The 14,902-nt window shown below is 39.4% G+C and overlaps 1 protein-coding gene across 1 annotated transcript in view; it reads right to left on the bottom strand.

The window, feature by feature from the left end:
- Positions 1-458: 458 nt before the first annotated feature.
- PURG (purine rich element binding protein G) overlaps positions 459-14,902 on the bottom strand; it is a 60,061-nt gene continuing 45,617 nt past the window's right edge. Inside the window, exon 4 of the mRNA XM_028481354.2 lies at positions 459-774. Within this exon, the coding sequence (XP_028337155.1) occupies positions 657-774 (118 nt within the window). The 3' untranslated portion in view covers positions 459-656. The remainder of the gene's footprint in view (positions 775-14,902) is intronic.

The following is a 14,902-nucleotide window of genomic DNA, read 5'->3' as shown; positions in this document are numbered from 1 at the left end:
TAATGAAGACAAGACCCTCAGTTTAACGTAAAGGCAAAGGTAATATGTTTTCTAGACATAATGCTCTTTCTGCTTAGGACTTACATCTCATTGAGTATATTTCCAGATAGTCTTGTGAAGAAGTGAAATAAAGTAGCTCGGGGTGGTGGGGAGAAGTCAAGTTATATTTCTATTAACTACGTGGTTAGCATCTATGCTTACTGTCATGCAACTCTTTCCTTGGCCATTTGTGTGCGTCCTGGTCATTGTCAGATATTAAAAATGCATGTGTGTACACACACGCGCACAAGCGCTCAGTAATAATCCAAGAACAAAGTCAAGTGAGCCTTGAGTGTTAGCCGTTGTGAATTATCAGCAGCACACTGAGGAACTCCAAAAGCTGGGCGTTAATGCTCCCGCCGCTTGATTTGTCTTAGTTTGGGCCGCTGTAACAAAATACTGTAGGCTTGGTGGGTTAAACAACAGGCATTTATTTCTCACAGTTCTGGAGGCTGACATGTCCAAGATTAAGGTCCCAGCTGATTCGGTTCCGGTTCCTGGTGAGATCTCTCTTCCTGGTTTGCAGATGGCCACCTTCTTGCTGAATCCTCGTATGGCAGAGAGAGATCACCTCTCTCTTGTCTCTTATCAGGGCATGAATGCCATTCATGACCTAATTACCTCCTGAAGGCCTCACTTCTAAATACCATTGCAACGGAGATTAGGCATTCAACATGTGAATCTGGGGGGGCACGTTCAGTCCGTGGCACTAATGTTAGGATTGTAGAAAAGTACCTGTATTTCCAATACAAGAAAAACTTTATTAAGTAACGAAACTAGACTAAAACTCAAAATCAGAGACACTAGTGGATGTATAAACACTACTGCATTCCCACTGGCAAATCGAACCACTCCAGGTCCTTGATACTATGATTTGCAGTGTCCTCACTCTTTTGAGCCTTTAAAAATAATTTTGAAAGCATTTTAAAACTTGGATAAAAAGAAAAACAACTTGGAGCAAAGAGAGTACAAGGCACTGAAGTGAATTGTTGATGGGAAATACATATTAGAATGTATTAAGGTGACCTCGTGTGTGTGTGTGTGTGTGTCTGGTAGTAGGGTGGGGAGGTAGAATTTAGAGAAAGCTGAGAAAGACACCATCTCAGGTTCATCTGGGTAGACCAGCGGTGGCCTTCATTTAGCATCCTAAGGGACCGTTGGAGCCCATCTTTCACTGCCCACCCCTCAATTATGCCTATCTCCTTTTCTCTCCCCATTGCCCCTCTTCTCTTTGTTGAACGACTTTCCCTCCCATATGTGCTCTTTTCTCTTTCTTCCTTTCCTTTGCCTCCATCCTGCGCTCAATATCACAAGCAGTAACAGATAACATTTAAACAAGTCCCCAAAGCCTCTTAGAAATCCAGAATGAATCCATTCAGGTCAAGAATCTCCTTAATTTCCCAAAGGAACTCAAGATTTGCCCTGTTCTCATGTCTGGTTGCATGGGAGTTCAGAAGTATTCTCTGTTACACGCGCATGAAATTTCCTTGTCGATAGTGGATTATTGTGATTTCTGATATTTCAAGCCCTCATGCATCCTTCACTGAAAGATTCAGGAGAAATGATAATAGTCCCAGCCATGAATTCCTATTAAAGCTGAGTATAATGTAAGTATAATTTTTTTCAAGTCCTAACTAAGGACAGTGGAAGGAACTAGTGATCAAAGGCAGTTAGGAGTAATTCACAATGATTAAAACACCTGCCCTGCTTGTTACCATACATATGATTCTTTTGTGATGTTAAGGTTACTGAATTAAATCAAGATTTGGTTATTATGTTGCAGATGTTGGGGAATCAGACAGCCTTGTAAATAGAGTGAAGGTTTTCTCTGAAGGGATTAATTATTTCTAGTGTCATTTATCCAGTTGGACTTAATAAATCAGAACTTCGAATGTATAGAAGGGAACATGTGTCCCATTTGAGGTCTTGTTCTTTTCAGAGACAGATTTTAAAGGGGGCTTTCAGGGAGGTGAGTGTCTGGCTGTGGGATTCTGAGTAAGAGATGCAAAGATGGTATCTGTAGTAAATTTGACAATCATCTCCTTCCCATCCACAGTGCTGTTTTCAAGATATTGTTCCACCCACAACCGCTGGAAAACACCATCCCCCATCACAGCTTGTAGGACAGGTTGTGGATACCCAATACTAGATAACATCAATTAGACTTTTGCTTTTGAGAAGTTGGAATTGTGACAATGAGAGTTTGAGTCACTTAGATGCTCATGGGTATTTGAACTGAAAGGTCATGGACAGTCAGGGCTGAAGCTGAATTTAGGGAAGCTCCATGTTCAGGCCAAAATTATAGGGAGCTGAGAGTTTGTCTTCAAAAGGAAGCGGGAGACTAGCAGAGCAATGTAGCCAAAAAGAGACTAGAGATCATGCAGCATCCCTGATTACTTAGGGGAAGTAATGCTGGCTGTAGTTTAGTCCTTTTCATTGCTGAACAGTATTCCATTCAAGGTACTACGCCATCCCATAGTAAAGCACAACTCACTTATCCATTAATGAATTCTCTAGTAAGAAAACTCATTATACACCCAATAGATTTACCAGGTTGTTCAGGTAGAAAGATTCATAGCGCAAAGGGTTTCTTCACTTTCAGAAGGATTTTCCCCAGAGATCCTTTAACTAGAAATGACCCTAGCAGCACTTAAAATGCAGCTCTATTTACCGAAAATCAATTTACATTTTTTTAAGGTAAAGATTTTAATTTACATATTAAATTCCAGAAGACCCTTAGTAAAATTCCTTGTTCTAGTCTTAAAGCTTATTGATACTTGTTATACATTTAATGGTTTTCCCTCCTCTTTGGGGAAAAAATAGAAATACAAAACTGTGACTAACTAGTTTTCTCAAGCAAGTCTCACCAAGATCCGTGTGCACGTTTCTTGGGAAAATAATTTGTATTTTCATCACAAACAGAACATGTAAAATTTGCAAAGTTCCTACAGGAAATCACTAATATTTGTACTGATATTAATATAAAGTATACCATATTAATATTATACTAATACTTGAACTAATATAAATACTAACATTAGTACTAAATTATGGAGAGGGACCCACGTACTGAATCCTTCTTAACTGAGATAAGGGAACTACGATTAGATGTCATCATTGCCCATCTTTTCTGCATCAGAAGTTTTTTTTGTTGTTATTTTTGTTTGTTTTTTTAAAATAAATTTATTTATTTATTTTGGTTGCGTTGGGTCTCTGTTGCTGCGCGCGGGCCTTCTCCAGTTGTGGCGACCGGGGGCCACTTTGCTGCAGTTCACGGGCCTCTCGTTGCGGTGGCCTCTCTTGTTGCGGAGCACGGGCTCCAGGCGCACGGGCTTCAGTAGTTGCAGCACGTGGGCTCCGTAGTTGTGGCTCGTGGGCTCTAGAGTGCAGGCTCAGTAGCTGTGGCGCACGGGCTCAGTTGCTCCGCGGCATGTGGGATCCTCCTGGACCAGGGCTCAAACCGTGTCCCCTGCATTGGCAGGTGGACTCTCAACCACCGCGCCACCAGGGAAGCCCTGCATCAGAAGTTTTGAAAAGGGCCAGAAATGGAATTCCCTTGTGGTCCAGTGGTTAGGACTCCGAGCTTCCATTGTCAAGGGCGCAAGTTCAATCTCTGGTCGGGGAACAAAGATCCCACAAGCCGCAGGGCACGGCCCCCAAAAAACAGGGGGCCTGAACGTTTTCTCCCTTTGAAGGAGAGGAAAAGCACTGCGGCTAGAACCACTGTTTTTGCCTCTTGGAGTGTGGGGAGGGTAACATCTGATTAAACACATGAAAAAAGAAAAGAATTCCCATAAGCAGAAGGCTAAACCTAGTGTGGTCATACTTGAATCTTGTTTCATTTTGTTTTGGTTAGAGAATAAATAGGTATTAAAATTTCTTTTTACCGGTCTCAGAGTCTTTTGGCATTTTTTAACTTTTTCTTATAATTTATCTAAAAGAATCAAAATGAGGCCTACTCCAAAAAAAGGGAGTGCTTAGCATAGGTACTAAGTCATCCTCTTACATTTGTCTTTAATAAATCATCACTTCTCCTGAGCAAGTAGAAAAATAGTAATTTGCAAGATTGCGTTGTCTGCTTACAAGTGCTCACCTGGAGTGATGTCTCTCTCAGAATTCTCTTTGATTAGGTACCCACATTGCACATATCTTTCTTTAAAAAATAAGAAATCATTCAGCATTATTATTTTCATGTAACAAATACTTATGTGCTAGATGTCAAGGGTACGGTAGTGAAAAAGCAGTAAGTTTATCCTGAAAACAAGTTGAAAATACTGTGAATGAACAGTTTGCAAGTGAGAAATGTGTCAAGCTGAGATTTTGCTTTGGGGGCAAAGATGCAGAAAGTGAGGAATAAAGACGTAAGGTGACACTTCTTAAGGAATGACATTCACCCTCACCTCCACAGGTTTGAAAAGTCTGGAAGTTTTCTAGCCCAGAAGCTCATGTTTGGGATTAAAATCATCCTCATTCAGAATGGTCCCTATTTCCTCTCCCCAACATGGAACATTGTTTCTAAGATACAACACACAAAGAGTGGCATTTTTTTAACTTAAAAGAGAGATGGAAGATGTAGCTTGGATTCTGTGTACGAAGTCCATAGGTCAAAGAGCAAAATAAATTTGCTTTATCTTCATAGAAAAAGTGAATTGTATTTGAAATCATCCTTTCAAGGTAAAAATGGACAGAAACTCAAGCTTGAAGAAATATGTTGGGTATTTTTTTTTCTTCAATGAATGAATTTTGTTTATTTTGTGATGAGTGAGAAAGCCTCAAATATAAATGCTAAGCATTGGCACTGACCTTTTTCTACAGCTACCTAATCGGCGGACTTTGTCCAGAACAAGCAGGAATTGCCCCAAAAGACAAGAGCCATCCCTTGCTGTTTAAGTGACTACTCCTGTTGGCAGTCATTTTCATAAAGAGAACACAACGGCTGGAAGAAAAGGAAAGTTCTTTTCCATTGTCTATTCCTCTATAATGCCAAAAATAATCTGCTGAAAGGCGGTAGGGAAAAAAGATCTTACAGACAACTTGTGCTTTGTCTGTACTAGGTCAAATGATTTTTTTTTTTTAAATGAATTGATTGCAAAGAATGGTTGTTTTTGCATTGGGTGGAAACAACTTAAGCTTTGAAGATTTACCAACGAGCAGACTCTGCTAGCCCAGTAATGATGGTGGTGGTGGTGGTGAGAGAAGATATTATTTATTGAATGTTTACAACATGCCCGGCATTATTCTGCCCACGATCTAATCCCCAATAACCTAATGTCTTTGTTGTACGATGAGGAAATGTCCAAGATCACACAGCTAATATGAAACCTAGCTGGAATAGGAGCTCACGTCAATGAGCTTGAAAATACATGTGTAAAATATACCATAGGAGGGCTCATGTTTGTGAAAATTTACTTTGCAAATGCCTACAAAAATAATGTAACTTGATATAAAAACCTAATAATAATAGGCCCCAAATGCCTTGGATTTAAATAACCCTTTTTTCTTGAATAGTCATCTTTAGAAAACAGATTTATCAACACTATTTTACACCACTTAGTCATCTCATTTTGAAGAGATCGCAGAAGACGATTTTTATGTCTGAAAGTTCCCCAAAATTGAAAGTGATATTCATCCATTTATGTAATCTTTCACAGCGTGTGTAACATACTTTTGGATGATAATGGTGGTGAAGGTGGGGAAGGGGTATGAGAAGAAAATAAATAAGTTTGGAATGAGAGTAAGAAATAATATGTCTTGTATAAATCTAGGCAAGCCAACCCATTGCTGAGGGGTTCAACATATGTATACTTGGAGTAATATAGTAGCATAGATTCCTGGGTTATCTGACAAAGATACATTAAAACAAAAGAGGTAATGTACAAGAAGCATTTAGAATGCCAAGTATAAAGTGACCATGGTGCTGTATTTCACATGTATGACATATAAAACTGCTTTCTATTTTGAGATATATATCCTCTTTTTTTTATATGACGGGCTTCACCTTTCTGACAACTGGTCCTCTTCTTCTTCCATATCTTACATATTACCCAAACCCTGTAGGCTCTATCTTCAGGACATGCTTATTGTCCTTCCATTTCTATCTCCACTGCTCCCCTGGTTCAAGCCTCTGACATCTCTTGCCTGGGTTACTGCAAAACCTCCTAACAGGTTTCTCTGCTTCCCCCTTGCCCTCTTGTGGTCTTTTGGATCCTATTAAAATGCATGTCATATCGTGACACTGACATGCTTAAAACCCTCTGGTAACTTCTCACTTCACTCAGAGTACAAGTCCTTATGATGGTCTACACATCACTACAGGGTCCGTCCCCTTTCCCCATCAACTCTCCCGTCTCATCTCTTATTCTCTCTTGTTAACTCTGTTCCAGCCACGCTTACTTCCCTGCTGTTCCCCGAACATGCCAGGAACAATCCTGCCTCGTGGCCTTTGCGCTTGCTATTTCCTCTGCCAGAAATGCTGTTCCCTCAGTATCCATACTGATCATTTCCTCACTTCCTTCAGGTATTTGTGTAAATTCAGCACATCAGAGAGCTCTTCCCTAAGGGCCACGACCTTTTTTTTGGCTGCACCGCACAGCTTTTTGGGATTTTAGCTCCCTGACCAGGGATTGTAGCCTCGGCAGTGAGAGCACGGAGCCCTAACCACTGGACCCTCCCCTGCACTCTTTATTCTTCACATTCTGCTTGACTTTTTTCCTCCATTAATTCCTAGCACTTTTCATCACCTGACAAATTCTTGTTTGCTGATTGTCTCTCTGCTCTCGAATGTAAGCTTCTGAGGTAAGAACTTTTGTTCAGTTCACTGCTGTAGCCCCCAGAACATAATAAACACTCAGTAAATAATTGTTAAAAAAAAAATGAATGAGTGAGTTCATCCTCATGGTAGTTCAGGATTGAAAATAAGATGGAAAGGATCTTCCCCTTTAAAAAATTGGCTTGAAAGCAGATTTCTGTAATACAAGTTATGTCTGCACATTACATAAACTTTTACACGATTTAGGAAAAGTGGTTCTAAGTTTCCAACAGTTTCCATTTTGAGTCGGTGATAACCAAAGTGATAAAAGAATACGAGAGAGATGCATTAAAAGTTTGAGGCACATCTATGTAAGCTCTACGAAAGCAGAGATTTTTCCTATTGTAATCATCACAGCTTTCCTAGAACTTTGAACGGTGCCTAACATAGTGGGTGCTCAATAAGTGTTTATTGAACAACTGGACACATTTTGTACGTTCCCTTTATGCCAGCAAATAGCAACCTAACTCTTTTCTTTTGCTAATGCCCCTAGGCTGCTTTCCAAACAGTGAGTTTTAGTAGGTACATCTACTAACGTATTTGTTGAGCACCCTCTATGTGCAAAGTGTGGTTTGATGCAGTTATTGGGCTTTTTGCAGAGCCCCATGAGGGGCAATGGGCCTAAACTAGGCTACTGGCCATATGTGGAAGGGGCAGAATTTAACTTCATTATGGCAGGAGCCTGGCCCAGATTCGACAACTGATTGAATGAGGGGCAAGAGGAAGGAGGATTGACTTTTCTTGGCCTTGTTGCTGTTCATCTCGCCCTTCAAATAGCTCTATGGAAAATGTCCCTGAACTCCTTCAACTTGAGGCCCCGTGGAAAACCTGCATGCTATGCACGGTGTGAGAAAGCTTACAAACAAGACTCAGATAAGGACTTGAGACTCCAGGGACAGAAAAGTTTATGACGTGATTTTTATGTTAGGAGGTCTGTACTTTGCTTGAAGATAACTCAGCATAGGCTGAGAGTTACCATGTGTTTGTTACTCACATTAAGCTACAGCCTAGTTGCAGCTAGCATTCTGATCAGAGATTACCAGGGATGGCTATCCTACACAGGTGGTGTTTCTGTGATTACGTGTATCTTGATCCACTCATGGTTACTCTACTACTTAGCAGAGTGAATGTCAAAAAGGTCATCTTACTGAGGTGTTAACTAGCATGAAGAAAGGTAGAAACGGGTAATTTCAAGATATATTGATTGGTGAAATATTTTAGAGACATTCCCCACACTTGCAATATATAGGATACAAGAATCAACAGAATCCTGTAGCATGTATCCTCAGGAATGTAACTGTAGACTAAGAGGATTCTTGTCTATTGTTCTGCCATGTCTGTCTAGAGTGGTAAGAGAATCTGGAAAAAAAGAAAAAGAAAGGAAGGAAGGAAGGGAGAGAGGGAGGAAGGAAGGAAGGAAGGAAGGAAGGAAGAAGGAAGGAAGGAATTTCTTTTGAGCTCAGAATGGGTTGTGTGAACAGCTTCACGCTTGCCTGTTTAGTGAATGGCTCAATAGTAAATGTGTGTGTGTTGGCAAAACGTGGTCTGAGGTCTCCTTTCTTCATACCCAGGCACCAACATTGTGGTAGATCACTAATCTTCATTCAAGGCAAACTTTGGGGCAGCTACTGTCATCTTTCCAAAAGAACCCCAGTGTTCCAAAGTGACTTGGATCAGTTTGCAACACCTCACCACGGTATGGTATAAAATAAAGCAATCCTAACATGAAATAAGTGTAAGTCAGTCCAATTATTTTAAAATTTATACCAGGATTACTATTAGATGACTTTTGAAAACATTAAGCCTATGACTATTTGTATTTCTTCTTGTCTGGCGTCCCTGATGTGCTGAAGCCTTAATCAAGACTGTTTGCCAAGTGTACAGCCCAGCAAAACCTGCAATGAGGAGGCTGCCACTTTGAGCTTCTGGAGAAGAAAAAGTCACTTGGGAAGTCTGTGCCTGGTCACTTGCGTTATCTTTCTCCGTGCAAGGTGCACCTGGTGATACGGGAGCAAATCAAGGCCAGGGAGAGAAGGCAACTGAAAGTCAAAGGAAGGTTAGAGCAAAGAACCGTGAAAGGACCTATGAAACACTGAGAAGAAATAGGGTGAATTGCTGAACGATATCATTGCTCTCTGGTGCCTCAAGGGCAGCTGACAATTAGCATGATATTTTTCCTGTTTCTTTTACACAAAGGAAAACCCATGATCTTGCTTTATTTATGAGGCAACTGAATATTCTCACACTGAAATGAGCTTTCAGACCTCTGGTATTTGATTAAAGGAAAGCAAACTCTTCATCTGTTTTCAAGCACCTATTTTCTCTGGCCCTTCAGCTTTTTTGTGTGTGTGTGAATGGATTAAAACTATTAACTTTCCGTAATACCTATGAATTTTGAGAAATGGAGAAATATCAAATCACCAAATTTAGGGTATAAAACATGTCTTGCTTACTTTAGTCTACTTTTTTTTTTTTTTTTTTTTTTTTAATTTTGGCTGCGTTGGGTTTTCATTGCCAGGCACGGGCTTTCTCTGGTTGCGGCGAGCTAGGGCCACTCCTCGCCGCAGCGCGCGGGTCTCCCACCACGGTGGCCTCCCGCCGCGGAGCACGGGCCCTAGGCACATGGGCCCCAGCAGTTGCGGCACGCAGGCTCAGCAGTTGCGGCTCACAGGCTCCAGAGCGCAGGCTCAGCAGCCGTGGTGCACGGGCTTAGCCGCTCCGCGGCAGGTGGGATCCTCCTGGACCAGGGCTCGAACCCGTGTCCCCTGCATTGGCAGGCGGACTCCCAACCACTGCGCCACCAGGGAAGTCCTAGTCTTTCTTTTTAATTATCATTTTCTGAAGTTAAATTATACAGCTGTCTATAAAAATGTGCAAATAAAAAAATCTGCACCTTGACACAATCAAAACAAGATATTTTGGTACCTAACTAAATTACATGTTTATCTTCAATGTACCTTATTCATTACCTCACAAAGAATGTTTTTAATTTTGGTGTATTAAAAAAGCCTTCTTTGTAAATGAAGTACTGATTCATGCTACAACATGGATGAGCCTTGATTCCATTTATATGAAATGTTCAGAACTGGCAAATCTACAGAGACAGAAAGGAAATTAGTAGTTGCTGGGAAGTGGGGCAGAGGGAGGGAAGTGGGTTGGTGGGGATAGAGATTAACAGCTAATGGGTATGGGCTTTCTTTTATAAGGGATGAAAATGTCCTGAAATTAGATTATAGTGATTTTGTGAGCCATCTTTTATTTTCCTTTAAACCGCAACAAATTTGCACGTAGGAGCATATATCACGTTAAGTACTGACATAGCAAAATCACATAGTTGCATTTAGAGTCACTCATTGGTGAGACACAGTTTATACCTCATCTTTCACAAAGTTGGAATATGGCCAGTGATTTCAAATCCATACACAGGGTGCAACAGTTTTCCTGTGTAATTAACAAGTGAGAGTTTAAATGCAGGATGCTATGTATCTAGTTTTAGCTCATCTACAAACCATCTTTTAGAACCAGGAACTACACCATAAAGAAAGAAATTATATTTCAATAACAATGCTCCACCTGTAGGAAATCAAAGCCAATTACAGTTACCCTTCACTTGCTCAGTCCTCAATGTTGAGGATCCAGGCAAGTCAAGAGGGATAAATCCCTGTTAGAATGTTTTTCTCCTGCTACCAGTTGTGCAGTGAATGAATAAATGCACACACAAAAAAGAGATACAGTAAAGGAAATCACTTATGTGAAAGAAAATAACATTGTGTCTAGCATATGGTGCATATGTGATAAATGATATGGTAGTTTCTTAATAAGTAGGAGGGGGTGTTTTCTGCTAAATAGAAAACAGGCTTCAGCTTGAAGCTCTTCACTAATACGTAATTGCTATCTCGCTATATGAGGGATTCAGAATTTAGTGATTTTTCAGTATTTAGACCTTTGCTTATTGGGCAAGAGTGAGAGTACAGAATGTAGAAAGGAGATGATTTTGTTAGTATCTACACTTTGCAAGCATGGAGGAAAGAACATTTAATCTTTTTGGTAGGTGTGGGTGTTTTTAACCTTTCACTCTCTGGTCTCCTTGGAGAACTGTCAGGAAGCTTTAAAATTCTCACACTCTGCTTTGAGACCTACAAATCAGGAAGTTATAGAAGTCCTGTTCTGAGACACGAGGACATTTTCCAATGTGGCAGACCAGCCTTCAAGCTGACTTGAGAGAGGTGTTGAGGGCACAGTCATCAGGCCAAATTGCTTTGAACTGTAATAGTAATGGGTGACAGAGAGATTAGAGAATTCAGAGAAAACATGAAGCACAGCAAGCCGTCTCTGCAACATCATAAAATATCCCTGTGTTGTCCGTCTTTGTCTGTCCCATTCCTGGCACAGAGCTCCTAAAACCCTCAAAATTTCCTAAGTGCTAAGAGAAGTGATAAAGGTGTCTTTTGTTATTCATTACAATCCTGTTTTAACCACACTTGGGTTTATGTTAATGACCTGACTTCTGGAAAGCCCAAGTGGAAGGGGGTTGGTTGCCAGGGGAACCAACCAGGCTGAAAGGGGCTGCAGATTGAGCTCAATCACCAATGGCCAATGATTTAATCCGTCATGCCTGTGCAATGAAGTGTCCCTAAAAATCCAAAACGACAGGGTTCAGAGAGCTTCCAGGTCGGTGGACACATGGAGGTCTGGGAGAGTGGTGGGTCCAGAGAGGGCATGGACTCTCTACACACCTTGTCCCCATACCTTGCCCTTGAGTTTGGTCCAATTTCACTAGGAGTCAGATTGGAGAATTATTTAATATTTAAAGATGTATAGGGACTTCCCTGGAAGTCCAGTGGTTAAGGCTCAGCACTTCCACTGCAGGGGGGCGTGGGTTCAATCCCTGGTCAGGGAACTAAGATCCCACATGCCACATGGTGCAACCAAAAAAAAAAGAAAAAGAAAAAAGATGTATAATATGGATCACTAACCCCTACAACCTTTAGGTCTTTAGGGGTAGAGTCAGTCTCTGCCATTCCTCCCTGGGATATGGTATTGTTTCTGATTTATTATAGTATCTTTGCTGGGGGAGGGGAGTAGTTTCAGAAACTTCCACTTGCCTTTTTCCATTAAAAAATTTTTTACTCCACAAACCAAGGAGCCAGTGTAGGATATTCTGCTAGCTAGTAAGTATATCTAGTCCAATAATACATATGCATATAGATAGATAGATGTAGACATTGGCAGGATACAAATTATAAAAATTCAATCATATACAATATATACAAATAACAGTTGTACTATAAACTAGGAATGGACAATAAGAAACAAATTACAGAAACATGATTTATAATATCAAAATTATGAAATACTTAATAAATTTGAAATAAAGATGTGCAAGACCTGTACATTTGAAACTGTAGTTCACGAAAGAAATTAAAGAAGAACTAGATAAATGGAGAGATACAAAATATTCATGGGTTGGGACACTCAATATTGCTAAAATGTCATTTCTCCCCAAATTGATGTATAGATCGAATTCAATCCCATCAAAATCCCAGCAGGCTTTATTGAAGAAATTGAGAAACTGATTCTCAAATTCATTTAGAAATGCAAAGAACATAGAATAGCCAAAACCACTTTATAAAAAATAAGAGAGTTGGTATACTAACACTTCCTGACTTCAAGACTTATTAATCAAGACATTATGTTAGTGGCACCTAGATAGACAAATATATCAATAGAACAGAGTCCAACAATAGAGCCACATGTATATGGACAACTGATTTTTCAACAAAGATGCAAGGGTAAGTCAGTGGAAAAGAATAGCTTTTGCAACAAATGATGCTGGAACAATTGAATATTCTATTGCAACAAAATGAAATTTGATTCATATCTTATACCATGTATAAAAATTAACTCAAAATGGATCATAGACCTAAATGTAATACATAATACTATAAAACTTGTGAAATAAAATATTAGAGAAAATCTCTAGATCTTGGGTTCTATAATATGGCACCAAAAGTATGATTCACAAGAAAAAATTGATATATTGGACTTCATCAAAGTTAAAAGCTTCTGTTCTTTAAAAGACATTGCTAAGAAAATGAAAAGCCTAGCCCCAGAATGGGAAAATGTCTGCACTCATACAGCCGATACGGGACTTGTATAAAGAACTCTTAAAATTCAAATAAGGCAATCAAAAAATTTGCAAATCAAAAATGGGAAAAGATTTGACACTTTACTGAAGATTCTATAGATAGTAAATAAGTATATGAAAAGATACACAGAGTCACTAGTCATTAGGGAAATGCAGATTAAAACCATGTGAGATACCCCTGCATACCTACTCAAATGATAAAAATTAGAAAAACTGATCATACTAAGTATTGGTGAAGATGTGGAGGAATTGCTGGTGGGAATGTAAAATGGAACAACCACTTTGGAGAACAGTTTGACAGTTTCTTAAAAAGTTAAACATACACTTACCATATGATCCAGTCATTCCATTCCTAGATATTTAGTAAAGAGAAATGGAAGCAAGTGTACATAAAATACTTGAACACAACTTTTCACAGCAGCTTTATTTTTTAATAGCTAAAGGCTGCAAACAACTCAAATGTCCATCAATAGATTAACAAATTTAAAAGTTTAGCATATCCATACATTGAAATACTATTTAGTAACAAAAGGAATGAACTATTGATAGACACAACAATTTGGTGAATCTCAAAATAATTATGCTGAATAAAAGAAGCCAGACAAAAAAAGAATATATTTTATGACTCAATTTATATAAAATTCTAGAAAATGCAAACATCTATATTGATGGAAAATAGGTTGTAGTTGCTGGGGGTAGAGGAATGGGTGAGGATGGGTGGGAGAGAGGAAAGGAAATTTTTGCAGATATGCTTATTATTTTGATTGTAGCGATGGTTCCATGGTAGTATACAAAATCAAAACTTATTGAATTGTACGCTTGCAATATATACAGTGTGTTATTGGTCATTTATGCTTCAATAGAATAATTAAAACACTCATCTCTTTCAAACAAGTAACTTTACTTCTTTTACATATTTATTCATAAAATATGTTTAATGCTTCATTAGTTGAAACTGTAAGAAACTGAGAACAATGCAATGTCCATTATTAAGGGATTAGTTAAATAAATTTTGATGCCTTTTTACAGTGGAATATTAAACAGTTTAAAAAAATAATTTTGTTAATCTTTAGACACAGAAAGATGCCTAGGATATTTTAAATATAGAAAGTAATTTGCTTGCTGTTATTGATGTAAAATGGTGCCACTGTGGACAACAGTTCCTCAAAAAATCAAATACAAAATTACCAAATGACCCAGAAATTCCACTCCTAGACATATATGCAAGAGAACTGACAACATATGTCTATGTAAAAACTTGTACACATATGTTCATAGCAGCATTCTTCATAGTAGCCAAAAAGTGGAAACAACCCAAATGTCCATCAACTGATAAATGGATAAACAAAATATGGTATATCCATACGATGGAATATTATTCAGACATAGAAACGAATAAAGTACTGGTGCACGCTATAACATGGATTAACCTTGATAATATTTTGCTAAGTGAAAGAAGCCAGACACAAAAGGCCACATATTGTATGATTCCATTGTTCTGAAATGTCTACAATAGGCAAATCCATAGAGATGATAAGTAGATTAGTGGCTAACAGCCCTGGTCCGGGAAGATCCCACATGCCGTGGAGCAACTAAGCCCGTGCACCACAACTACTGAGCCCGCACTCTAGAGCCCGCGAGCCCCAGATACTGAGCCTGCACTCTAGAGCCCGCGAGCCACAACTGCTGAGCCCGTGAGCCACAACTGCTGAGCCTGCGAGCCACAACCACTGAGCCTGTGCACCTAGAGCCCGTGCTCTGCAACAAGAGAAGCTACTGCAATGAGAAGCCTGTGCACCGCAACGAAGAGTAGACCCCGCTCACCGCAACTAGAGAAAGCCCGCGCAGAGCAATGTAGACCCAACGCAGCCAAAAATAAACAAACAAATAAATAAATAAATTTATTT

This window comes from Physeter macrocephalus, chromosome 20 (assembly GCF_002837175.3).
Source record: "Physeter macrocephalus isolate SW-GA chromosome 20, ASM283717v5, whole genome shotgun sequence".
Lineage (NCBI taxonomy): Eukaryota > Metazoa > Chordata > Mammalia > Artiodactyla > Physeteridae > Physeter > Physeter macrocephalus.
This window is presented reverse-complemented; position numbering and strand designations above follow the sequence as displayed.